The 27,591-nt window shown below is 41.2% G+C and overlaps 2 protein-coding genes across 2 annotated transcripts in view; one reads left to right on the top strand and one right to left on the bottom strand.

Annotated features, from left to right (window-relative positions):
• Positions 1–20,615, top strand: part of smtnb (smoothelin b) — a 52,503-nt gene extending 31,888 nt beyond the window's left edge. The window contains 14 exon segments of the mRNA XM_017306708.2: positions 138–734; positions 2,998–3,071; positions 11,714–11,899; positions 12,042–12,117; positions 12,288–12,320; positions 13,594–13,773; positions 13,899–13,961; positions 14,047–14,119; positions 14,196–14,372; positions 14,461–14,587; positions 14,709–14,860; positions 17,241–17,373; positions 17,375–17,418; positions 19,362–20,615. Of these exon segments, the coding sequence (XP_017162197.2) occupies positions 138–734; positions 2,998–3,071; positions 11,714–11,899; positions 12,042–12,117; positions 12,288–12,320; positions 13,594–13,773; positions 13,899–13,961; positions 14,047–14,119; positions 14,196–14,372; positions 14,461–14,587; positions 14,709–14,860; positions 17,241–17,373; positions 17,375–17,418; positions 19,362–19,515 (2,069 nt within the window). The 3' untranslated portion in view covers positions 19,516–20,615.
• Positions 20,616–21,241: 626 nt separating this feature from the next.
• selenom (selenoprotein M) lies at positions 21,242–26,855 on the bottom strand. Its single transcript, XM_008418594.3, has 5 exons — positions 26,281–26,855; positions 25,528–25,563; positions 25,324–25,358; positions 25,166–25,244; positions 21,242–21,626 (listed from the first exon to the last, which is right to left on the bottom strand). Exons 1-5 carry the CDS (start codon positions 26,374–26,376, stop codon positions 21,396–21,398), a joined length of 477 nt encoding a protein of 158 aa, XP_008416816.2. The 5' UTR covers positions 26,377–26,855; the 3' UTR covers positions 21,242–21,395.
• Between the last annotated feature and the right edge of the window lie 736 nt (positions 26,856–27,591).

Below are 27,591 nucleotides of genomic sequence, written 5' to 3'. Positions count from 1 at the left end.
AATTAAAATGACTTAACGACACACACAAAGTAAACTACAACACAGTCATTGTAAAAGGTATAAGAAATCATTAGGACTAATTTGGTCCTTCTCTGCATTTCGTTGTTACTCTCTAAGATCAGTTTCTTTTTTTGCAGCACCCGAAAAGAAAGATGTTACATTGGAGCAGCTCAGCCGCACCAACTCTGTCCGAGACAGAATGCGCAAGTTCACAGAAGCCAGCCAAAATCCCCCCGCACTGAAGAAGACCCCTCTGAGAAACGGGACCATCTCTGGCCTGACGAATCTCTCCAGAGCTGCAGAGCTGTTCGCACAAGCATCAGCATCCCCCGGCACGTCTGGAGACGCGCCAGCCAGGCCACGTGTAGGCTCAGCGTCCAACACCGCTGCATCCCGGAGCCCAGCTGCACCTCAGCCCCTCAAAGGAGTGGCCGACAGACCTCCGTCTTCAACCGGCCAATCGCAGGGCTCCCGGGGCGGGACGAGGCTTGAAAAAGATATGCCTACCTCGGCTGAGCCAGAGGAAGAGCGGACCCCAGGGAGAGCAGCTGAGACGCAGGTCCCCGAGGGAGAGGAAGACCCCGACATGAAGACTTTCCTCACGATTGAGATCAAGGATGGCCGCACCACCACATCCTCGTCATCATCATCGGCGTCCTCGTCAACGCAGAGAGGCAACATGATGCCCATCACCAGCATGACGCCGCGCATCACCACTCTGGGACAGAGGCCAGGTAACAGCTTTGTGGAAACACACTTTCAATTTCTAGTTGAGTAGCTGGAAGTCCTGGTCAGTTGACTCAAAGTGGGATTTTTGTGAGACCAGACGAGCAAAACGTGCGAGGTGGACCGGATAGATGTAAGGGCTGAACAATAAGCAGAGACTGAGAGGCATTTGTTACAGAGTGGGCACGTTTCTCAGCCCTGATGGGGGGGCGGTGAGGTCACTGGTCCAACAGCAGAGAGCAGATTTCAAACAAATGCAGAAACAACAAGCTGTCTGAGCCGAAACTCAATGCTTTTATTGTTACAGGGAGAATGAACAATCTTGTCTTCCCACACAAAGCGCTACTTTGTGTTGTTCTGTACATATTTATCTAAAACTAGACAGGCCGTCTGTAATTCATCTGAATTTGAATTTTAATGAGAAAAATGTTCCTTTTACATCTTCTTTCTTGGTGAATTTGCCAAGCAAGAGGTGAAAGTTGCACAGTATATCAAAGTTGTCATCACTCTGAGTCTGTTTATATTTCAATCAAACACTTCATGGAGGCTTCATTTGACTGGATAGGAAATTTCACGTTTCATGCATGTTGATTACTTATTTGGCCTCAATGCTCACGTCTAATGATTTTTTTTTTTAGGGGAAGAGTCTAACAGTGTGTAATGTAATACTAAAAGGAAAAAAGTAATAGAAATTGTCATTGCAATTTTAAGCACCAATTTAGGCCTACTTTTTCTGTCCCACTTTTTCACCTAAAAACTTCCGATTTCTCAGCTGATTTATTCTAATATTTCAAATATTATTACGATTTTAAATTCATTGTAAGCAGGGACGTTTAAGAGGATGCTGGATATTTTCCCGCCTTATTTTCCCTTGTTGCGGGTTTGGTTGTTTTGCGGAAAAGCTGTCTGCCACAGGATGTTTTCTAGAAACGGTGCTTTAGTTCACACCATGGAGGGGATTGTTTCATACCCTGCCAAATTAAAATGATTTTACTTTCACTTCTCGTGAAAATGTGATAAAATGACTCCAATAAATATGATCAGAGGGTTGCCTAGTTAATTTTAACACACACCTGATGCTGATGGTACTGTATATTTGACTAGTTGGACGTATGGAGACTCGGATCCATAAGCTAACAGAGGGTGGTGGAGATATGAGGGAGAAGATTAAAGAAAACTTTGTTACAACAGAAAACTGCTGCATATCTGTCATCAGAATATTCAAATATAAAATCACAAATGTGAGTTTTTGTAATTTTGTTCAGCTCTTTTTTTATATATATATTTTATAAAAATGGCAACATGGCAAGAGAATAAAAACTGGTACACAATTTTACAACATTAGTGCTGAAATGGAAATGACTACGTTTAGGAATGTATCTTGAATTACAGTGTATTGAGCCCAACTTGTGTTTGTGAAATTGATCTACTTTGGTTAACAGATGTAAAAAAAAAAAAAAAAACCTGACAAAAAACTCATTTAGCTTTAAATATGTTTTATTAAAGATCATCAACCATCAAGATCTCTTACTGAAAAATGTGACAGTTTGTTTATCTGTGAGCTCATTTAAAGCATCTGAAGTTTCTCAGATTGTCGGCAAACGTAACCCTCAACCTAAGCAGAACCTGTGCAACCCGAAAGCTCTTCGTCTCTTCCTTCTCCTCGTCTCCCTCCACTCCCAGATGATGCACTCTGGGCCCTGCGGGGGCTTCCTTATGAGCTGTTTTTCAGCCCAATTTGCTTTAATAGTTTTAAAGCTCCTTTTTTGGAATCTGCCTGTCCCGGTTTGAGTGAAGGCAGTTTGCAACTGCGTTTCAGGTTTCCCTCAAAGGCACTGTAAAAGCTTGTAAATGTGCTGTGCGTCATGCTGAGGTGCATCACTCCTGTGGTCTGTGATCCAGCTCTTCTGTGTGTGCGTGTGTGTGTGTGTGTGTGTGTGTGTGTGTGTGTGTGTGTGTGTGTGTGTGTGTGTGTGTGTGTGTGTGTGTGTGTGTGTGTGTGTGTGTGTTTGGATGAGGGAAGCAATGAATCCCAAGGAAACTCAAATGTGTGCTCCGGGAGCCTAATGAGGAAAACTGTTCCAGCAAAAAAAAATCAGTATTTTCTCCCCTTTTTTTTTTTTTTTAAATTGGATGAATGTTTACTCTGACAACTTCAGCAGCTGACTGAGTCACACCAGCAGAGTGGAAAATCCTGCACAGATTTCCAGGCTTTAAACAACTCCAAAGTTATGTATATATTTAAGTTCCTGTTTTGTGAATGTCTTTCAGAGCTGACCCTTGGCCTAAGAGCAGCGCCATTCAAGATCTCCTCGTCTACCTTCTCCAGCGGTTCCTCCATTAAGGTAGGATATTTTTAGGGAAGTGTTTCATAAAAGCTTTGCCAAAAATACTCGGAACCAAAGTTTCCCAGATGATGTTCTAAATTTGAACCCTGTGTGCGTCCTCTGGCGTTTCAGCCACAACTCGCGCTTAGAAATCACCTCTAAAGGTCCGGGGACGGTCCTCCGGCGAAGGCAGGAGAACAGAACAGAGTGAGGAGAAAGGAGGTAGAGCAGACAAGAACAGTGTTTATCAAACACAGAGAAGGGCCACCAGTCATATCTGTCCTTGTATGGTATGTGAAGAAGACGGAGGGGAGAAGGGAGGTGCTCTTGCTTTTCCCTCTGCAGGGTTTTATCTGGCAGCCATTTCCCTAAAGCTCACCTGTCTGTATCCGTCCGTGGAGTTTACGCCGCCGCAGCCTTAAAGCACAAGTCGACCCGAGTTCATCACTTGCTTTGTTTCTCAGAGACTCATCTCTTGCACACGTTCCTATTAGCTGGAAGACGTCTGCTGTGAGAATTAGCAGAAAGCGCAAACAAATCCCCACCTGTCTCACTGTGACCTGGGAGGTTAAGGCCGATGCTTAACATTCCCATTTGCATCATTATTTGAAACTTCTCGCTCCCTGGAAGGAAGCTTCTTTGTGAGTTGAGAGTGAGGGATTGAGCGGAGTTATGTCCTGTTTACGTTTTTATTTAACGACTGCATTTGGAGCGCGGCCGTAATCTGGTTATGGGATCAAAAAACTGGTTAATTAGGGCTGCGCTCTGCAGGCCTGTGAAGGAAAGCCTCTGCATGGCTGCAGCGAGGGTCGAAGGTGTCGGGTTAATACGGTTTTCCTGAGTTAGGCTCTTGATGAGATGCCAACACTGGCTGGGAAACGGAGCCCAACTGTTCTTAGATATTGTAGCACAAAATTTTTAAATGTTAAATATTATATATTTGCAAAAATCTTCTCTAACACTCCTTGGTGCATTAAATCCTGATGCTTTTTATGGGAAATTCCCACCAGACATCTTAAACAACTCAACTTATCCACACAGAACATTTTTGTAGATTATATTATGTAACAATAACTTTAACACATCTCCTGTAAGGAGAAATTAACCAAATGCATCCAAGCACATCTTTTATTAACTCTTACCTTTAGTCCTTTTCATAAATATTTAATTGGATTCATAATTGGTATTTGACTGGGCGTTATACCACCTTTTGTTTCCTTTGAGGTGGATTTGAGATCATTGTCCAGCTGAAAAATTCACCCTCATTTCATCGTCCTGTCGTCTAAAAGTGCTGCCGCAAACTCAGAATGAGTTTTTTATGAATTTTTTTCAGCAGTGAAGTCTTGTGCAGTAAACGAGCATGTGGGCCAACATGATGGACGTCAGTATTTTTCTGAAACTTTCTGAGCTGCTCTTGGCCGATAATCACGATTATTAGTATTTTAACTCAATCATAAATTTATTTTGGTTTTATTAATATGTTTTCCAACAATAGTGTTATAAATGTCTGCAGAGCTGCCACCGTGATGTAATTCTTGTGCAATACCTTCTTGAGGAACTACACCAGCTGATATTAATTGGCTCTGACAGAAACGGGAATGCTTCCTGAATACTAATTTCAGATATAGTTGATTTTTAAACATTTTTGCTCATTCAACTTATTACACTTCTACATCTAACTTAAGAATTTGTTTTGATTTCTGTGATTACCTGGGTTGTTGCAGTTATCAAGTATCATTAGAAAAAAACTTACTGACCGGGAAAAAAAAGTAATATTTACTTTGTTTAATGTAAATACAGTTTACCCTGAGTGGTTTGTTGGAGAACTGTGAGCACACCTGGCAGGTCAGGAATAAACATTTGGAGAAGTTTACAGCACACTGACTTTTGATTTCTTGCTTTAAAGTGAACATCTGCAGGAAGAAAGCAATTTTGTTCTTCAGCCGGACCCACTCATCATGCAGGGAGGGGTTGCCATAAATGTGCATGTTATTTGATGTAAATTAGAAAAAGAGATTGTAACATTAAGCCGCTTCACGCAACGTAATGCCGTCATGTAAGCAGCCTAATATGAAATCCTCCGGCGATGAGCCACAGTAAGTCTTCCTCTCCTGTCATTGGTTGGATAAGCCAACGTATTGGCTTCATGTGCCTGGATTTGCTCAAGTTTTACCAGATAAAGACTTGGGCTGAATTGGCTAATGAGATTGTAAAAAACAGCAGCCAACACTGATGGTTAACATCAACGTGGGGTGGAGCGGTGCTAGCCAGAGGTAGATTCTTTCAGAGCTCTGCTGTTCTCAGACCAAAGTTCATGGCTGATAGAAAGGTGGCGGTCTTGGTGGGAAAAATAGCCATTACGGTTAGAAAGGGGAGTGATATGAAGACTTCAGGGTAACGTGAGTGGAGCAAGCTTTTCCTATTTGCTGGTGTTTATTGACCATCATGGTTCCTGTTGGAAGCCCTGATCCGTTTGGGTGGTCCGGACTTCTCCTTGGTGGTCTAACCTCGCAGCTCCCCTCCTCTGTTATTTACTTGCTCCAATCATTTTAATCCCAATAAAACTTGTCAATGCTGATTGCACTGGTGTTTTTCAGAGGAACGAAAAGTAAATCAGACTCTGATAGAGAAATGTTATAAATTCTCAGTATGGTGACGGTCCAGTCCAGCTTTGCAGAGACCGGTTTAGACCTGCAGCGCTATCCGGGACGCATACAGCCCTAACCTGCAGCCTGCTGGCTGATTGTCTCACTTTGCCACCAGAGGACAAGGACCTGATTGTTTACATGCTGGTGATCTGCGACACATGGTTCTAAATTATACCACAGACTCACATGTGTCACAGAGAAAATGTAATGTCGAGCTGCTCTTTTTGTCTACAATCGCTGCATTGTTTCACAGCACATTGAGTTCAACCAGTTTTTCTTCTTTATATTTAGACATAATGAGTTTATCAAGTTACTCCCAGTTTCACGTTAATCAGAAATCCAGTCTTAATGTTTGTATGTTCCTCCTTCTGGTTTTGATGTTTTCAGTTATCTTGTTGCAGATAAATAGCCCTCAGTACTAAATGAAATGTCCGCAGTGGGTAAAAGCTGCTTTTCATTACTGCTGCTCAGCATTTCTCTATTAATTTCCCTTGGAGCTAAATACTTCCAGTCAAGTGTTTTGCTAACGTGCAAAGGTCAGAGACAACTGCTGCCCTTTGACTTTGACTTCCCCTCTGAGTTTCAGTAATAGTTTAGTTACAGGGTTAAGAGAGAAAGCAACTTCAAGGGCCACAGTAACTCTAGAGGAGTTCAGAGATCCTCAGCTCAGATGTGAAACTTTGTTGTGCTCTCCAAGAATCTGGCCGGGGTGGAAGAGTAGAAGAAGAAGAAAACAAGTGTTCGAAGAAATCCAGAAGAAGTCAGGTTTGCCAGAAGACATGTAGGCGATATGCAGAACAGTTCTTGACGCTACTCGCACCGCAAAACATGGTGATGGCTGCGTAGTTTTAATCCAAACCATACAGCAAAATTGTTCAGAATAAAGTACATTTCTGAGTTAGAATGGCATAGTCAAAGTCCAGACTTGAATTCAGCTGAGAATCTATTGCAAGACTTTGAAAATTGAAGTTCACAGATCCTCTCCATCCAGTCTGACTGAGCTTGAGCACAAGAAAGAAGGAGCAGAAATTTAGATGTGCAGCTGGTAGAGAAATATCCTGAAAGACCTGCAGCAAAAGGAGGATCTGCAAATGATTCTCAGGAAGGTTTACACAAAACACTATGCAGATTATTACTCATATCCTAACATGATGAAATGTAGAAAAACGGGTGTGAATACTTAGAAAAAGATTAAGTACTTGATGAATTTTTTTTTTCATTGATGTTTGGGAAGAACCTGTAATTAGGAATGAAGAGCTTCACTTTCTGCATTCTGTGCACATTAGATACAATACAAGGAGTTCAACGTGGCTGTATTTCCACAGTCTACATTTAATAGGAAAGCTTGAACATCAAACAAGATGATACACACGCACGCGCACACACGCACGCACAAGTCTGTCAGCACTCTGAATTTAACAGCACTTAAAGTTTCCATGTGAGCAGCAGCTGGAGTCTTTCTTAATTACTAAGTGGTCTAAACCAAAACTGTGGAAGAGATCAGCCCTTCATGCTCTGGTATTAATTGTGGCTCTGCTTTCAGTCGCTCTTGTACCAAAGAGCTGATCAGTCTGGAACTCAGTCATATTTTATTAGAAAGCAGTTTCAGGAGGGGTGAAATGGAGCCATGGCCCGGGGCAATGTCTAAACCTCTGTTTGCCTTCCAGTCGAGGTGTGAAGGACGTGCCCAAAATAAAAGGAAGGTTGATGTGGGAGGGGTGAGTGTTTGAAATTGTTTTCCCCTTTCTCCCCCCACCCCGCCCTCAAAGAGTGACCGGCTTAGTGGAATAACCGCAGGGCAGAAGATAAATATACTGTCCGTTGCACCTAAGAAATAAGTGGGTGGGTGCTGCCTGGGAAACGAGAGTCGCTGCGCGCTCATTGGCTTTTATTTGGCTGCCTCTAAAGAGGGTCTGCTGGTTGAGGGTATAAGGAACGGGCGTAGTTTGAGAGGAGCGCTTCTGCCGCTCCCTGAGAAGTAACAACCTCTTCGTTCTCGGGTAATTTGCCAAGAAAGCTGCAGTCTTGAGGAGATTTGCGAGAGAAGGCATTTTCCGTCACTATGCCTGGGGTGAACCTAGACTTCCTTCCAGTTTCGCAGCCTGCAGAGTCTTTGGGCTCTCCAGAAAGTGCTTGTGCCGAGTCTGGCCTGGAGGAGGTGATCGGTGATCTGCTTGTCCCAGAGGAAACCGAGAAGGACCACAAGGAGGAGGTGGAGTTTAGCGAGAAGAAGCTTGAGTTGATGCTGCGATGTGCTGTGAAGGAGATCCACAGTGACTTGCAGGCTTTTGGGAAGAAAGTGGATGTCCAGTTAGGGGAGGCAGCAGTCAAGGTGACTGGTTTACTGGAAGCCATTTCCAGACTGCAGGAGGAGAACCTGCAGCTCAGAGCTGAGCAGGAACGGATGGTGAGGCATGTGGAGGCCCTCTGTCAAGCAATAGGACTGCCTGATCGAATCCTGCAGGAACTCTGCTCTGTCCCACGTGAAACCAAAACTTCATCCGACGACAACAACGGCCCTCCATGCACACTCGACGAGAGCACGGTTGAATCTTCATGCGACGATTCGACCTGCATGTCCAGAGATTCTCCATCCAGCGCGCTCCAGGAAGCATCCGATGTCTTGGTACTATCGGATCAAACTGTCGCCCAGGATTTTGTTTCAAGCCCACTGGACTCGTCGGAACCCTCATCAACTTCTGTGACCCGCCGTTCACTCTCTGCACCATCTATGATGGCAACGATGTCTCCTGACAGCAACACGGTACTACTCTCTGTAAATCCTCCTGGTTGTGACACCTTTTAATTTAAATAAGCCATGTGAGCAGTGGGTATGCTTTTGTTCCATCTGATCTGCAATCTAAATGTGGATCAGCTTTCCTCGACTCGTCGGCATCAGAGTGCTGCTGCCTTTTGTTCTGACCGTGTTCTTATTGACCTACACTCCCCCTCTGGTCACTTAATCTCCCTCATCATGTCTGCACTTCAACTGAAAAACATGGATCATCTCGGCTGTCTGTCACTTTGGGCAGATGGTTCCTTAGTGTGTGTGTGTCTGCGTTGGCACAGGTTTCTGTTTGCTGTTTGGTGGGAAGCAAGAATATATTTTAGTTTGAGGTGCACCAATCTGAAGCTGTCTTTGTTTTCTGTAACACTTTAACCTGCAGATACCAATTTTAATCTATTCTGATTTCTCTTTCACTGAAACCAACACAACCTAATGGAGGTGGGATTTTAATTGTAGGGTTATTGCTGGATTTTTGTTGTCCTGTTTACTATGACTGTTATATAGAAGTAAATAGCGGAGTTATTGAAAGATGAGTACTTTGTGTTTTCCAGAACACGAGATCTTAATTTGCCACAGGGTTGGGGTTTGGTCATCTCAAAGGCCACAAACGGCAGGTGAGCTTCACTATGGGCCCCTCTGCTTAAAAGGATAAAATGACAACTTTGCTGTTTTTTATTTAACCTTCCTGTTACCTGCTGGGTTTTGTGCTTTTTCTTTTTTTTTCTTGGTGCCTGAAAAACCCAGAAACGTTTATAACCTATCAGAACTTCCTAAATCTCAGCGTTTCCTCTCACTTGATTTTAAAAGCATTACTGAAGCTGAGAAAAGTTGATGAATTCAATTCAGTTCACTCTGATCACTCTGATAACCCTTGGTTATCAGAGTGAACTGGTTGGCAACGCTGATCAGAAAAGGATCAGATTGAGATGAAAACCGTCCAGTTCTGGTCATCGACGCTCTTCTCTAATTTCAGTTGCGATGGTTGATTTATTTTTTGTTTTGATAGTTGTTGCAATGTCATCATGTGCACAGAAAGGTGCAAAGAAATGATGACGGCAAAACCAACACCACTTGTTTATCAGTTTTTCAATAAACTGATAAACTGGATTTATTTGTCTGTCTCTAATTAAGCCTCCGTTTATCTGCCTCCAATAACAGTCGGGCTCTTTATCTCAAAGCTCCTTTTGTAGATGCACACAGAGAGCAACACATTCTCTGCATACATGGTTTCATTTTTTTAAAAATAATTTCTTTTTACTCTTGACATTTAACATTTGCAACATTTCTAAGATCACACTTGATAGCTCAGTCCGCTTATCGGCTCCTGCAGTCGAAGTGACTCACTGTTTCTCTCTGATGTGATAATGGACACTGATCTCATTATGTTTTCCAAATTCAGTAAAACTCACTTTCTTAAAATACCACCAGTTGTAGCAAATGTCATTTTAATGCTCTTTACAGCTGAAATGGCTTCAGTTCATATTTAGTTATATGAAATTGAATCAAATAAAAAAAAAATTCCAGCATATGTCATGCTTGTAGTGTCGGTCCAAAGTGCATGCAGTCCAATTTAAAACTAACTGTATTAAAGTACATTTAGTTCATCATAAAATATTTGGTGATAAGACACAGTGGTTCGGTTGTTAGCATTGTTGTAGCATGTTCTCCCAAAACATATGTCGGCTCCCTCTGTGTACTCAAACTTTGTCTTGGAGTCGAATTGTCTTGTGTGGAACTGTGATAAATGCAATCAATGGGCACTGAGTAAGAACGAATGCGAGAGGCACCAGGGCAGCCAGAGTGGAGCTCAAAGTCACACCTGTTATCTTCCTAACTGGAGTGGAGGGTGAATGGCTGAATGGTTAAAAAGTTGGTTGATCTTAAGAACAAAGTCTTGATTAAGGGTTATCTTACTAGACAGCATTTTGCATTCTGAGCTAGTATGTGGCAACAGTGGAAGAGAGTAGCTCCTTTTCAGCAGGAGGGAACCTCCAGCAGAACCAGGCTCTGTACGAACCACCATCTATTGAAACCCACTGGGGATGAAAAGGATGGAGAGCACACTGAGGAACAAATAAAGCACAGGAGCTGTCTGTGGTAGCTCTATTATTGTCTTTGCCTGGGAGAGGGAAGGGTTGGCAAAGGTTGCTGTAGAACTAAATCTGTATATATTTTGTGCTGATTAAGGTGGAAGCTGAAGCTCGAACCTGGCTCCTTTTGGGTGGCTGTAGGCCTCAGAGCCCATGTTTGGCCGGGTCGCTTCCCAAAGCATTCTTCATCGGTCATGAGCCTCTCAGTGCAGCCTGTCCCAGGAGTTCAAAAACTCTGTGTCCAGAAAAGTCTGACAAACAGCTCTGTAGCTGCGGTGGGTATTGTCCCCTCCCCGGTGAGACATTGTCCCTCTGGGACCCCGAGAGCAGCTGTGGACTGAGCTATAAATGAACCCAGACTCTGTTATTTTAAAGAAGCGTTAAAGCTAGAGAACTACACTCTGCGTCAGATATTTAGTGCTACGTTTAAATTCAAGATGTATTATTAAAAAAAATGACGGCCACTTAGAATATGACAGGTACATTGTCAGGTTTATGTAACAAATATCTGATGTTTGTTCTTATGGAGCTCTGTTTCTCCTCTAGTGTACATAACAAAAAGTTTTTTCCATTTGCTTGGAAATAATACTTGCTGGTACACAGTCCTGTCCAACGGCGATGCGGTCACAAGCTGCAGGCTGGCAGGAGCTCGGTTATTATGAAGACACTTGGTCACACTCCGATCCGAGTTAACGGTAACTTGGCAGGCTTTCCCTCCCGCTCATGTGCTTAATGTCAGCCTCTGTAGAAGGGCATTTAGATGGAGGGGGGATGGTGAAAGGCCAGTCTTTTGTGAAACAAGTGATTTGTGGAAGAGGAGCTTTATCAGTTCAGTAGTAAATGTCCAGAAATGTTTTAAAACCTATTCTAGAAGATCAGTCTGGCTTTTTAAAAGCTCAGTCCTTTATTACTTGCCGTCTTTTCAGTCGTTTCATGATGCAGAGAAATACTGTGACCATCTGTTTTGTTTTTTGTTTTTTTTTTAACCAACATTTGTTTTCATCCAGATTTTGTTAGTGCTCATCTTTCCTTCATTGCCCCAGTTTAGACTGATCCCCGCCCTTCAACCTGATTTGATTCTTGGATATTGTTTCTCAATATTTAACTCGTCCTCTCTCTCTCCGTTTTACGCAGATGGAGACTGAACCCGTCGTTGCCTCGGAGCCGACGTTTTTGGCCGGACCGTCCATGATAGTGGCGCGTCAAGTCCCCGCCATCCCCAACGGCTCCAGCACTCAGATGAAACCTGCGGAGAGCTCCGGAAAGCTGACGGCCGAAAAGCTCGCCGCCATCGAGGATGAGGAGCTCCTGGACAAGATGGTACATCAAAAGTTTGAAATAAAACTCAAGCTCTTTAGGAGCAAAGTTAAGGTTGCATGTTTAAGAAATCAGTCTGCCCCATTTTTTGTTTATTTCATTTATTTCATGAACTACTTTGTTCTTGATTTTCTGTCTCTCTCAGCTTGATGAGTCCAAAGATTTCGAGGAGAGGAAGATGATCCGTGCCGCCATGAGAGATCTTCGCAAGAGAAAGAGAGGTAGCGGCGTGTGGAGATGCCTTTAGTAGTAAAATCAACTGGTTAATTTTCTTTGTGTCTTTTCTGAACAAGCAAAATCAGGGGCTGCCTTTACAGTGATAACATGTTCATGTGCTTTGCAGCATTTTTCAGTTCCTAACATGTCAAAAAAATGACTTTTCTGCCCCCAGAGGCCATGCTGGGATGTAGCCAGGAGGAAATGGGTATGACAGGTGGTCTGCAGTGGACATTAATAAATTATTTCTGCCTGGGTTTGCTTTTCGTTATCAGCCGCTACAGTTTTTAACTTGGATGTGTAGTGGTTGATAAAATGCATGAGAGTGAATCTCTCCACTTGTGTTTTCAGTGAGCACTTTACTTTTTAGTTGCTTTTTTTTTTTTTTTTTTTTAGTTGCATCAGGCTTGTGGTTTTGCTGTTGAGTTCTCTGGTCTGTGAATGACATTTTCACTCAGTAACATGGAGCTTTATGGCTTTGGGATTTTATGTGTTTGACCAACACAAAGGAGTGCATGATTGTGAAGTGGAACGAAAATGATCCCTGGTGCAACGCGTGTTCTTACGTTCCACCCCTTTTACTCTGATGCACTAAAGTAAAATCCAGCTGACTCCAGAAGTCGCATGGTTACTCTCTGTGAAGGTATTTGTTGGAGAACAAACGGCATCGCAACATGACGACCACGACACAAGACTCTACTGAGAGGCCAAATAACAATTCAATCGAGAATCTTTGTCAAGACTTAAAAATCGGTGTTCACAGACAATCTGCCAGAGGGTGAGCAATTTTGCGAGGAAGGATTGGGCAAAAGTTTCCATTTCTAGATGTTGAAGACTAATGGAAATATATCCAAAAAGACTTGCAGCAGCTCAGCAATAATTGCGCTGCTGCAAACATAAGCATGCCGCACTTATTTGATTGCAATTGTGAAGAAAAGCATCCTCCTCCTATCACTTCAGAGATGCTTTGAATTGATCAATCACGTTAAATCGTATAAGAAACCTGTTTGTAAAGTGACTAAATGTGGAAAAATGGAAGAAGCATGATTGCTGATAATATTAGGGCAGATATTAAAAGAAAGTTTGAAATCCGAATAACGCTGAACGGTTCTCATAGACACCAATTTAGGTAAAAGCTGACAGTCGCAGGGAAAGTATCGGTTCCTCGCTAAATTTAGAGCAGTCCTGTGCCGTGCTCTTTCTCTCTCTGTTCTGGGCTGTTTGTGCAGGACAGGTTATTTGACAGCTGCTGAACCTCCCATCCGTGGGTGTTTGTGTGTCGGAGACATTTTAAAGCGCTGTGGAAAGACTTGTGAAAAATATAGCTCTCAGATCAGGAAGCCTTGTTTTCATCCATCTCCTTAGCGGTCAGATGAGGTGCTGTCAGCTTGTTTAGGATTTCTTGTGCTACTTCACCTACATGTCTTTTTTTTTTTTTTTTTCCACTGACATCATTTGTCCCTCGCCTTCTCCCTCACCAGACCAAAGAGAGAAGGAGCGTGACACTCGTCTGCAGGAGCTGCGACTGCAGAGAGAGGAGAGGGCACAGAAAGGTCGTGCTGGACCTGGAGCCGGAGAGGTGGTGATCAGGAAGATGGAGAAGTCGGCCGATGGTTCATCCCTCAGCCAAGTGACTAAGACAAACCGTTTCGCTCAATCTGGTAATTTTCTCTATTTTTCTTGAAACTTCCATCAAGCCTCTTTTTGTTCCAAAGTTGTAGAGCATAAAAAGCTAAAATGTTTTAGAAAAACACATCAAGCATATAAATAATTCACTTTCTTTTAGATGATGGGACCAAATCAACACGCAGCACGGTTGTAGAGACCAGTTTCGTGCAGAAAACGGACAGTAAGATGCTAGTTTTACACAGTATTATGTACCTTTGTTGTTGTTGTTTTTTTCTCTTTTAAATTAAATTTGTTTGTGCTTTCAGGGGGAACAGTCCAGTCAAAATCATACAGCTTCACCTCGTCCTCGTCCTCCAACACTAGCAAAAAAGTTGGCAGGTGTGTCTGGAGGCATCAGGTGCAGAAATAACTCAACCGTTCCACTTTCTAACACTTTTCCATATCTCTGCTTCAGTGTTTTCGATCGCGAGGACGACACGTCACCTCGAGGCAGCAGCGGCGGTTTGTCTGCCATCGATCGACGGCAGGCGGAGAGGCACAAGGAGCTGATGAGGGCCCAGACGATGCCCAAGACGTCCGCCATGCAGGCTCGGAAAGCCATGATAGAGAAGCTGGAGAAGGAGGGCGGAGGGTGAGCAGAAACTGAGAGGGGGAATGAGAAAGATGGAGGTTGGAGCGTGTGTGCGTGTTTACTAAAGCAACCGTGGCTTTTCTTTCAGCCCTGGAAACCAGGCAGTAGCCAAGATAAACAAGGTGCAGCGCTCCACCAGTTTTGGCGTACCAAACGCAAACTCCATCAAGCAAATGCTGCTCGACTGGTGTCGGGCCAAGACGCGCTCCTATGAGGTGAGCGGGGCGGAGCCGACAGAGCAGCAGCTAAACAGGGCCTGACATGACGGGTTTTTTTCTTCTTTTCTATGAAAGTTGTCTTATCTCTCACTGATGGTCAGTTTGTCTTCTCCCTCAGCACGTGGACATCCAGAACTTTTCTTCCAGCTGGAGTAACGGTATGGCGTTTTGTGCCCTGGTGCACAATTTCTTCCCCGACGCCTTTGACTACGACTCCCTGAGCCCCAGCAACCGGAGGCAAAACTTCGAGGTGGCCTTCAGCGCCGCAGAGTGAGTAATCAGAACATTGTTGTATTTCTAACCAAAAAAAAGATCCATTTAGATCTAGAGTGTTGTTATACAGCGCAGTGAAAACATAATTTTCCTCCCTCTTTTCACTTTTTTTTGTCACACTTAAATGTTTCAGATCATCAAACTAATTTCAATTCTAAACAAACCTTTCCAAACTACCTGTCCTGCTGCGCAGCACGTCTGTGATTAAGGTCACAAATCGATGTCCGGATTTTCTTCTTTAGGATCTTCTGACTATTGCATAACCTCCACCATTTCTCTCAGAAATATGTTTTTTTTTTTTGTTTTTTTTTTTAATGTTTTTGACGGTAAACTTAACAAGACACACACTCTCCACAAGCGACACTTTTTTGTGCTGACGTTAGACGGATATAGGCGCTCTTTTTGTCAGCAGCTGTTTTCAACGTGGAAATCAAGAACATAGGCTTTAACTGAGGACGATGACGCCTGACGTGTTTTTAAATGCTGTTCTGGGCTCGTTGGTGATGTCGTTGATCCGCTTTTGGAGAAACTCCGCTACTGCTCCATGTTTTTTTTCCTCATTAAGTGGAAACTGCTCTCTCTGTGATTTGCTGGAGTCCCAAGTCTTGGAAGTGGCTTGGCAACCTTGTACAGACTGGCAGATGTCAATAACTTTTTCTCACCTTTTCTTGAAATTTCTTTAGATTGAGTCATGAAGTGTTGCTTAATAAATAATTAATTTATAACAGCGACCTGAGAACTACTCCCTATGGATGACCTTTTTCATAACAGCTACACATCACTAATAGAGAAACCCTTTATGCAGCCGTTTATGCTGAATCAGTTTTTTCTGATGGTGAAAGTGTAAAAATAACCCAAGGAGTCAGCTGATGGAGTTGGTGCTCAGGAACCCAGTCCAGCGTAAGCAGCAGGGCTCCCGCAGATACATTTCCTTTCTTTTCATTGAGCAGATTATTTCATACCACTATTTCTGTGAATTTATCTCTTCATGCTACACGCCAACATCTACTACAGTCTAAAGTTGTTAACCATCTCTCCCAGGTGTATCCCAGCATCTATCAAGGCTGAGTATAAACCTCTTGTTCTGCATTAACTCTGCCTCCAAATGTCCCTTCAAGGGAACAACAGCTCTGGCTGTGGATTGAAAAAAGAAAAAAATCGTCCACCTCCCATCTGAGCCTTGTTCTTCATATTTCTCTCGTCTTTTTCTCCCCTCATCTGTTTTGCATCTCATTATGACTTTTTTTTTTTACCCACCCACCTGTGTTGTGTGTGTGTGCTCTCACAAGTGGCAGGTAGAATAATGTCCGTACTGTTATCGGCCTCAGTGACTCGTCTTTTACACTTTGTGTTGCATCCTCACTTGTGTCTCCAGTCACAGAAGATCCACGCAACACACTCCCCGAATGTACATCTGTGCACAAGTGTGTTTATGGTCACTCCATATAACTGAATGTTTTTATTCTGTTATTTTGTTCAATCATTGTTGTTTTTTCCTGTGTTGTTGTAATATTGAAGTCTAATGTAGGCATGGGCCTTTATGAGATTCTCACAGAGCGATAACATCGACCAAAAATACAGTGTCATGCTTTTCCACTACTTGTACAGCAATTAATAAACAAAATCTATAAAATGATTAAATAATTTTATTGTTCATTTACTGATAACTTATTTAAACATTTAGTAGATTAATTTGTAATTCAGTTAAAGCTTTTTTTTTTTTACGTGGTTTGATCTGAAATATGGTATATTTTTATAATAATTTTTTGTTGTTTATTTTTAAAGTAATAATTGTATGAAATTATACTTTTATTTTGAAAAAAAATGGTGAGAATGATTTTTTTTATTTTTTTTTACTGTTGCCAAGGAGCAGCTGGTCACTCCAACATTAATAATGCCTCTAAACCGTTTAGAATGATGCGACGAAAACGTTTTTAAGCTTTGTAAACGTAACTCTGTGTGCCTCGTTTAGCCGTTCTCAGCTCATGCCTCATAAAAAGTTAACCACAGAAAAAAACAACACACTCAAAGGCTGCATGGGCATCAACTGATGCTCATTTGACACTGTGTTTTGTCCTGTGTGTGTACGCCACATGTTGGACGTTGCAAAGTTCATGAAGCATGTTGACTCATGGATGTATTTATCAACACTGAACGTAATGTTTATTTTTGTGTTTCTTTTTTTTTTGTCTCTTCGTTCTTTCACTGAATCTTTTGTTTTTTTGGCTGCTCACTGCTCTGTTTTTTTTTCCCTCCCTCTGTTTTTTTTTCTCTCTGCATCTGTCCTTCATCCTCTGCACTTCCTGTCCTCTGTCCTCCGCTTCCCCTGCGTTCCTCTTCTCCCTCTGACAACCCTCACCTTCGGGCGCGGGCGCAGGAAACTAGTGGACTGCCCCCAGCTGTTGGATGTGGACGACATGGTGAAGATGCGCGAGCCGGATTGGAAGTGTGTGTACACGTACCTGCAGGAGTTCTACAGGGGCCTGGTGACGAAGGGCCTGGTTAAAACCAAAAATTCCTCCTAGAGTTGCTCCTCAACTAAAACTAAAGCTATGGTGAGACGGGGGGACGAGCTTCTGAGGGGGCCTGGCTTTGGTTCTGACTTGTAATGGTTTGCAAAGTATTCACATCCCTTGAATTTTTTCACGTTTTGCCACATAACGACGACAAGCTTCAACATATGACAACCAGCACAAGAGCGTTTAACTGCGAGATCTTTACAAAACTCGCTAAGGGGTGTTCTGCATTTGTTTTCAGTCCTTTTTACTCTGATGCCCCTAAATGAAATCCAGCATTAACAAAATGGATTCAGTTATCAAAGTCCGCAAGAGGCCACCGGTGATGATTTCAGCTATATCGAATTTAAATCAACACATTATAGAAAGAACTGTTTTGATAGAAACACAGGAGACATTGCAGTGTTTGTGTCATTCTGTGAGGTTAACTGTTTTCAGCAGGGACAATTATAAAGAATATAAAACACAGAATCACAGGGATTCTAATTTTAAAATTTATCAGTAGAAAAACACAATTATTTTGCAGTCAGATTTTTGTTTTGAACTTATTCAGTCTACAGGGCTGAGCGGTCTCTAACGCCATCGTACTGCCAACACCAAAAGACTTGCAGCTGTAATTTCAGTGAAATCCAATTGCATTTAATCACTTTTCCTCCATTTAGCAACGATGCTACATCTTCTCTGTGTATACCAGTAAAACCCAACACGGTGAATTGTAGTTTGTGGTTGTAGCATAATGTGGAAAACTTCAAGGGATGCAAAAAATGACCAGTGTAGAGCAAAACGATGAATAGATAAACATTAATGTCTGCTTTTTACATTTGGTCTGTCATGCTAATTTAAAGCTTCTGTGGTCCAAAGCACCAAACATGGCATATGTGAATGTGTGCATCTCTGCGCTGTGTGTCTTCGGCCCGGCAGAGAGCCAGGGCCGACTGCAGCACTTTAAAAGGAGCTGCTGTATTGCTGTCTAAGTTGAGAAACAAAGCAGAGAGAAGAGCTTTGTTGTCCCGCTCCTCATCTGATTGAGTTCAAGATTACAAGTGTTTATCCTCTTCGCTTATAAAGCCTTTTAAAGATGCTTTAACTTGAAACACACAGCAATGCGTCTGTAGATCCTTAAATAGGAAAACATGCCTCATGTTGACATTTCTTCTCTCTTGAGAGAGATTTGTTGTTTATGTTTCCGATATTCTTTGCTTTCTGCTGTGACATGTCCAAAGATTTGCGGAGTCGAACGCCACCTTGTGGTCACTTTGTGCAAGCACTCATCATGAAAGGCCTTACTAAATATTACTTATTGGGACCTTTTAAAGTGTTGCACATAATAACAAATAGTTTAGGTGGTTATAAGAAATACTTGAGAATAAACAGGGTTTTCATACTTTTTTCATTTTAAAAAAATGTTCTGGTGTTGAATTTCTAGATGTTTCCAGCTGTTTTTATAACATTCTGGACATTTTAGTATGAAACGATGACCCAGTTTGGTTAGAGTATCTCAGCCCCTGAACTTTGCTTTTGTTTCAGTACAGTAGCATCTGTATCAACTTATATCAGTTTTTTTTAAAGAATATAGCTGTGCTAGATTTCCCTACACCAAATACAGATTCTTTAGCAATTTTTTTCTCTTTATATTAGTTGCAAACTGGAGGCAGTATGAGAATGATTGAAATAAAAAGTAAATGCTTAATATACATGTATATTTGCTTCCCTGATTAAATCAGTAAGATTCTGTAGATCAGTTTCACATTTTGAACTGAGAATGACTTAAATACATAACATTTTAATTTATTTAGATGTACCTGTTCATATCCAGACTTGGAAAATAATAAAATCCCAAACTTTTCAAGATTTCCTTCAAGCCTGTGTAGGAACCGTTATGCAGTAAACATGACGAAACATGTAGTTGAGGAAACGGGTCGCCCGCCCTCTTCAGTTCAGTCTCGCGTCCAGCCTCGTCTTGACCCGTCTGTCTCTTTCAGGACCTACGCGAACTGCATGCCTTTGCTGGAAGTGGAGGACATGATGATCATGGGTAACAAACCGGACTCCAAATGCGTCTTCACCTACGTGCAGTCTCTGGTGAACCACCTCCGCAGATACGAGATGTCCATGGGCCGCCCCTGCGACCTCTGACCTGTGGCCAGCGGTCCTTCACATCCCTGGTGAACATGTCGGGGAGTTTCTGTGTGTTTGCCTCCTTTTGCTTCTAACATGTGTTTGCAATGCTTCACTGTTGATTCTTAAAACAATCTTTGCTGACACAAAGTCTACCTCTTTAGCAGAGAGAGGGCGCCTACATGTTAAAAATCTTCCAAGGTCTTTAATTTTATTATTTTCTGTGTTTAAGCTGAGCTCATTGCAGATTTCAGCTGTAATTTCGCTGGCGTTAACACTCTCACACCCCCACAAAAAAAGAATTGTTTATATGATTTCTCCTCTTTTAATATAACTATACCCATATTTTTTTCTGCTGGTAAATCCACTGAAGCAGCAATATCGTTTTCTTTCTGTCCTGGTACTCCCCCCCCCTCCATTTCTAACCAAACTCTGGTTGCTTTAATTATTTTAAATTATTTTTTAGCTGATAAGCATAACGAGTTTTAATTAACAAATGTTCATTTTTGTTTATTTAAATGAATTCATCATTGTCAAAGGAATCTTGTGCTAAAAAACAAAACAAAAAAAACCTTCCTGCACAGAGCTGCTGATAAAGTTGTCGTTCTGAAAACATTAAAATGGGGAAGTTGGAGCTGATTGAAATCATTTCTGATGGCGTATTTAAAGAAAAACGACCACACTGTTGACGACGACTTCCTGCTCAAGTCTGTCGATTTAGAGTTTATTTATGCTCAAACTGGTTTTAATGCCGGTGTTTTAGTTCGTGCTTGAAGCCATTAGGCAGTTATCTTAAGTATTTTAATAAGCTGAAGTTTTTTTTTTGTTTTTTTTTTCTGTTATAACCTGGACTTGCTTCTCTGCCCAGTGTGGGCACTAATGCTGAAAACTTTACATAAGAGAAGATTTGTAATGAGGATTTTTATTTTAAGGTTCTTTTAAGAGAAAATTATGAAAATTTGTTTTCAGACTTTTTTTGGTGAAAAAAAAACTCCACAAAAAGCAGTGAGCATTGAGTGTGTTTGTATATATAAGAGCTTGAACACATTGTATAATTTCATATTTTCTGTGCACTGCAGTAAAATGTAAATTACCAATTAAACCAATTTGAGAAATGACGTTTGTATGAAGGTGATTGCTTTATCTTTTTCGCTGATATCTCAGCTCTGTCTGTAGCTGGAGTAATATGGAAAAGTATAAATATTTTTAATTCTAATTCTTTGTCTTATAGTCCCAAACTTCCATTATCAGTTATTTTGCATAGATCCCCCCCAGATTCCATGTTAAAAGTAATTTAAACCATTTCAGGTATGTGCTGTTTTTTGACAGTCTACTCAAAATCCCAATAAAATACATCCAAGCTTGTGATATGAAGAAGTTCTTGAGGTACCATCAAGCCTGTCATAAATGTGGGCTGAACTTAAACTGAGGAGGACTGAAGTTTGACCTGAAAAATGTGTGGAAACTTTTACACAAATTATTAAAGGCAATTTTTATTTTTTATTTCAATAACAACTTTTCCACTTGAGTATTTACGTGTGTCCACCAAGCCCACCAAGAATAAGCAGCATCAGCCTCAGGCCGGTCGGTCGGACGACTTTTCACCTGAGGCTTCATTCGGTTTCACAGCAGGTGGGAGGAAGCACGAAATGACTCAAATGACATGGAGATGAAGGGGACAGTAAAGAGATGATTGAACATAAAACACTTCCAGTACAAAACTACATTTATAGTTATGTTCTAAAAAAAAAAAAAAAAGGGGGTAGAAAAAAATGTCTCGACTAGAAAAGAGCCTGTGTGGTTGTTTCCCTTGTTTTTCCTCATGAGCGAACTATGATAATCTGCTGGTTGTGGAGCGGCCCAGAGGGACCGTTTCTATTTTTGCCAGTTCTTGGCGGTTATAGGTCGGTGTGCTTGACCTCTGGATTAGACTCTGAGGAGGCGTTCTCTGTGTCTACAGTGGACATGGATGATTTGAACGGGCGCTCGTCTTTGAACGGGCTGTCTTTGGCGGGAGCGAAGCGGAACTCCTCCGGCACCTCGTCTTCTGGTTGAGCTTTCTTGTAGAAACCCAGTTTCTCCAGCAGCTCGTTGATCTCAGAGCGGGTCATGTCAGTCAGAGCTATCCGCTGTGACGAGAACATATTGGTTCAATGATTATTTGACATCCAGACATAATACTCTGTCGAGAACCAACATGTCGTCTTATGAAAAAAAAAAATTAGGACACCGAATGACAGCCAGTGTTCTTCTGACACTGATGCAATGATATTTAATAGAAATTTTACCAGTACTGGAAAAAATTCAAGTGATATAAATACACAAAAACTGAAGAAAAGAGCACCACTACTCAGCATTTTAGCAGAGCTTTGCCCTGTGTCCTGACCGTTGATGTGAGTGAAGATCAAAACATCAGATTTTTTTTTTTTTGCAGCTCGTGAGTCTAATTAGTAAACTGCCAAAATGCAAATGTGGCCGGCCAAACAAGTTCATCCTGAAAGCAGACCACAAGATACAAATCCTCCACAATCACAGGACCTACAGCGCACAGCTGGTACGGCTCATATGAAGGGACATTTTTGTACAATGCGCAAGTTTAACCTTTGTGGGAGGTGTTCGAAAAGTAATTGTTTTCTCTCTAAGAAACGCATGTAGGCCCGGATTATAGATTCTCAGAAAAAAACAGGAATTCTCGTTTATCTGAATTATCTGGACACAAGAAAAAGAGGACATGTTTGGCGATAACTCATCTAGATGCTGCCAAGCGACTTAAAACTGGCTGCTCGTGCAAGAAACACACCAACATCCATCCTGACCAGCATCAGGGATTGGTGGATTATTACCAGAACACTGAAGTTACTTCAGCCAAGCAGCAGCAGAAGGGGGCGTATCCTAACCTTTGCCCTCAGCTAGAAAATACATTTGTCTTTTTAAGTAAAACAAAGTTAGTCTTTGTCTTCTCTGCAAGTAATTGACTTTTCCAGTACAAAAACAGATATGTGAACACTTAGATTAAAAAACTGAATATCTATGTGTCCTATTTTTTTTTCAACAACTGTATATTAGGGCAGTGCGTTTGATATTTTTATTAAATATTGTATTAACAGGGGCAGCCTCTTACTCCTAACGCAGTAACACATTTTTCATCATGTTGTCTAATCTCTTCAAATCTGCAGCCGGCATTTGAACCATTCAGTTCAGTTTTAACCAAATGTGACACAGTGAGGAAGCTCCTGTAAACATCCTGAGGAAGTGTTCAACAAGCAAATGGGAACTGTAGCTCGATCTGAAGAGCCACAATTCACCCGGAGGAGCTGGTTCACACCAAAATAGGACTATTATCCTGACTCCAAATTAATGCTTCGTTTGCTCCAATTTCTGCTTAATGAGAATATTGGCTGCAGCATTCAGCTGAGGCCGAGCGCGTCTTAAAACCTCATTCAGACCTTAAACTTTCACTAATGTGAGGAAGAGAGTAAATAGATCTCAATAAGGTTACTTCCTTTTCCAACATATCAAACTCACATCTGACCTACACTGAGATGCACAGGTGCATCACAAAAAAAGAGAACAGAAAAAACATTGATGTTTCTTTTTTTTATTAGTTATGATGATTTATAGCTGATGCTAAGCAAAAATTCTATTTATCATAAAACTGCACACAAAAAACTATTCTAAGCTAAATACTGTAATGAAAAGTCCTTTAAAAATCTAATTTTGTCACATTTCAGATCTTCAGACTGTGGGTGATCATGGAAAATAAGATGTTTTGCCACGCTCTGTGTAATCAGAGTCCAGAATATTTCAACCTTTACAGATAAGACTGTTTGTTTTTGGTTTAATCCAGATTTCTGTCCTTGCCCGGTGCCTTTATTGCGACTATGCCTGAGAATCCTTGTGTTAATATTTTCTCTGGTTTAACTGCTCTCATAGATAAATGGCACCCACTTGGATAATGCATGATAAATAATAACGACATGAAGTTTCCATTCTCTTTGCCGCTTTCCTCCAAAACATCTGCCTCTCTGGGGACTTTCTTGCATGTGAGGGTTTTATTTGAGTGCAATATTTTGAACACTCACAGCTGCAGGAGCTGCTTGTAGATACATTTATTTCTAGGCTCTCTTTGGAGTCACTGGTTAGTTTGTTTGTCTAAGCCCAGTGGTTTGGTCGACTCCTGGGAAATTAGCAGCTGTAATCTGTTCACATCCATTAGGGATCAACGGCTTTTTAAAAACACAACGAAGACAATAATGACAATGCTAAGATAGAAACAACATTTTACTTACTAAGATGAAGAAGAGTTTAGAAAGTCTGATATGATTACGATTTACAGGGCCTTTAAAAATGTATCCAACCCCTTTAATGTCTTACCCTTTTACAAATTCATTATGATCAACAAAATATGGCTTTGACAAAAAAAAAATACAAATAAATATTTATTTTTTTTAATTCAAAGTGAAAACTGGCTTCAACAAAGTAATAGTTAAATAAAAATATGTAACATGAAATAAAAGATTGCATAGCTGTTCACCTCCTTCAAGTCAGTATTTAGTAGATGCACCTTTGGCTGAAATCAGAGCACAGATTCTGGGTGGATAGATGTCAGGGTGCACATCTGGGCACTCTATTTCTAGTCCTTTCTTACTTAGAAAACTGTTCCAGCTCTGACAGATGGCTGAGGATCAGCTATGAACAATCACAAATTATATGAGATTGACATCTGGTCTTTGACTAGGCCAATCCAGAACATCCACCTTCTTGTCTTCAAACCATTTCTGCGTTGATTCACCTGGATGCTTGGAGTCGCCTTCTTTCTGGAAACAAATGTTCTCTAAAGCTGTAGTTCTCTTGCAGATGAAAACAAATTGTCCTCTGGGATTTCCATTTAATTCATTTTACCTCCTGCCTTCATAAGCCTTCCCTGACCTGCTGCAGATTAGCATCCTCACAGCATAATGCTGCCACCCCGGTGCTTCCCGGTGGGGATGGTGTGCTTGTGGTGGTGTTCAGTTTTTGGTGTCTTGTCTGATGTAAAATGCTCCGTTTCAGTCTCATCAGAACAAAGAACTTTCTTCCACTTCACCTTAGAATCCCACGTGCTTTTTGTTAAACTCTTATTGAACCTTGATATGGGTTTTCTTCTCCACTGGCTTTCTCATTGCCACTCTGACATAAAGCTTTGACTGGGCTACAGTTGTTTTCTGCAGAATCTCTCAACATTTTCTCTGATTTGCTTCTAGTGTTATTTGGTCTGCATGCTGTGATTGTAGCCAGGAATAGTAATTAACCACCACACAGGTGTGTATTTATACTACAATCACTTGAGACACAGTCACTATCCTCAGGTGTTCTCCATTCCACTCATTATGGGACCAGTTGACTGGACCTCTATCGAATTAGGTCAGCCACTTTAAAAGAAAGTGAATAGTCGTGCTACCAGTTACTTTATGCTGTATAATTTGATGATTTGTGTCAAATATTTTTCACTGGTCTATATGAGCCTTATTCTGACTTCAAACCCCAAAAAACAATTAAATGGTTTATCTTTTTTATATTGCAAAACCCTGCCATTTTAGCAGGAGTGTGTGGACGTTTAGAACCACTGTAACTGCTTGAATACACAATTTCCAATCATTAACAGTTATTAAAAATGTATGACACTTACATCTAGTTCTTCATAGTAGTGGTTCAGGAGGACAAGCTCAGGATCAGCCCCAGGAATGTGCTTCATCACCAGGTTATGGCTGTGGTGGGATCAGTCAAGGCCTTTTAGACTTAAAACAATGAGCATGCTTTCAGTGCTCAAGTCGAGTGAAAGGATACTAAAGAGGAATATCCTGCATCACAAAGGCTTTGACCTGCAGACAGAGGTGAGAATTAATGTGTGTGTGTTATTCTAAAACAGATGTGTTGGGATTATCTGAAACCCAGGTTGTAAAATGTGAACCATTTCTCTCAGAAGATTTTTAAGTAGGGATCTACTTTCTGCTGCCTCTAGCTATGTAGTATTTCAACAACACAACTTACCTCTCTGAGTCTATTCAGTTGTCATCCACCACATGTCTGCAAAGAGACAAAAATTTGATTGAAGAAAAAACTCAAACAGCACTTGTGTGGAGCAAGTGAGACATGTTGTTTCTTAACAATGGAAACTGGTAGCTTAAATGTGTCACTGCTTTTTTTCTCTCTCTCTCTTTTTTTTTAATCTAGAAGGAAAAAAAACACCTTGATAGACCTTCTCTGCCAGCAGGGTTTGGAATCAGTGCAGCTTTACCTTTTGTTCAGCACTCAGATTCAGTGAGGCTGTCTGGCCTATTTTTGTTGGATATCTGAGCCAAAGGTATGAGGTAAAATGTGACCAAGACAACAGTAGTATCAGATCATGTCTTTTGTCTCTGAAGCTGGCAGGTTGGTGATAATGTGACATCCTCTGGGTGAAAATACTTTACTTTCATAAGCTTTTGTTCATCACATGCCATTATGTACCCTGAGAAAAATCTCACGCTCCACGTAACAACTGGGAAGTCAAACTATTTCACATTTTACAGTCATTTGCATAGATTAAACATGAGACACTGCCTTTGTTTCTAACTTCGCCACAATATCCACAATTATCCGATTTCCTGAAAGTACTCGTCTAAACGACATTCTGACGCATGCGCTTTGAAAAAAACACAAAACACGTAACAAAACCGATTCATGAGACCCGCTCTGTTTTCAGTCGCTATTAAACAACTGCTTTATGCTGCTTCCTCCCTCTGTGCAGAGGGCTTTCTGTACCTCCACCCTGGCTTTGGCCAGCCCGTCCAGCTTCTGCAGATCTACATCATAGGCCGAGGCGCAGTGAAGGAAGGAGGCCAGCACGATCAGCCACATTCTTCTTCTCCCGGGACAGGCCGCCGTGAGCAGCAGCGGGTTCCTCTGTCTGACGGGTGGTTTACCTGCGGAGGTTTGAATATCACCGAGCCGAGGAGGAGGAGAGGCGATGACGAGCAGCTGTGTCACTACCGGACTTCTTGCCACGTCAAATATTTCGCCCAGAACAGAGAGGGAGGCGTGGAGAGGACTCTCATTGGCTACATGAGGCTCCTAAACCAGAATATATCAATGCGATTCTTTGCTAATGCAGGATATCAATAATATGAAAAAGGTGAAGATTAAATATTGCAGAATATGCAATGAAATATTATATTATTACAAATCTTTAAGTTTTTATAGTATGGTGATCACGCGTTAATATACACAAGCAAATATATTGTAACAAACAAACAAAAAATCCACACATGCTATTGTTATACATTTTTCTTTTCATAACATGCTTTGACTCTTAATTTATCTAAGACTTTATAATAGAAAAGATGCAGGCCACATGGCGAATTGAGTACGTTTCACTTTAACTACTTGTAATCAATAACTTAATCAACAAATTAATTGTTGTGAATGAACCCATTAGAATTACAAAGTCATTTCATCGTCGTCTGAACTTTCCGAAAACGCTTAAAGCCACTTTAGTCTTATTGTATAAAAACTTCTAAATCTGAGGAAAGTTTTTAAAAAATCCTGCTCGTTATGTTATTCATTTATTTCAAATAGTTTTTTTTTTCGTAAAAAAAAACAAAACAACTAACAACAACAATCAGTGGGACAATAGGAAACATGTGCATACAAGCAAGAATAAAATAGTTTGGTTTTATTTATTTGGTTTGGACCTAGTGTAATAAAAGAATAAACAAAGTTATACAAACAAAATACATTTAAAACAAAACCTAACAAAACAAAAGAAAAAAACAGTAGCAAAGTATATTTACAGGTTCAAAGGAGTGGGTAGACGAATGAACATATTTTTATACTCACCCCTACATCTGTAACATCATCCAATAAATTGCTATTCATGTTAAATAATTAGCTTGCCACTACTTTCCTGTTTGAAAAGGAGTAGGAAGAAGTGAATGCTTGTATAACCCTATCCCTTTCTGGTATTTAGTTAAAAGATGTAATTTTGATAATATTTATATGGCTTAGTCTAATTTAATGTCAGACCATGAGAAAATACGTTAACTGTGACTCAGATAAGACAGAAAACAGATGTTC

Source organism: Poecilia reticulata, chromosome 9 (genome assembly GCF_904066995.2).
Source record: "Poecilia reticulata chromosome 9, P_reticulata-male-v2, whole genome shotgun sequence".
NCBI lineage: Eukaryota > Metazoa > Chordata > Actinopteri > Cyprinodontiformes > Poeciliidae > Poecilia > Poecilia reticulata.
This window is presented reverse-complemented; position numbering and strand designations above follow the sequence as displayed.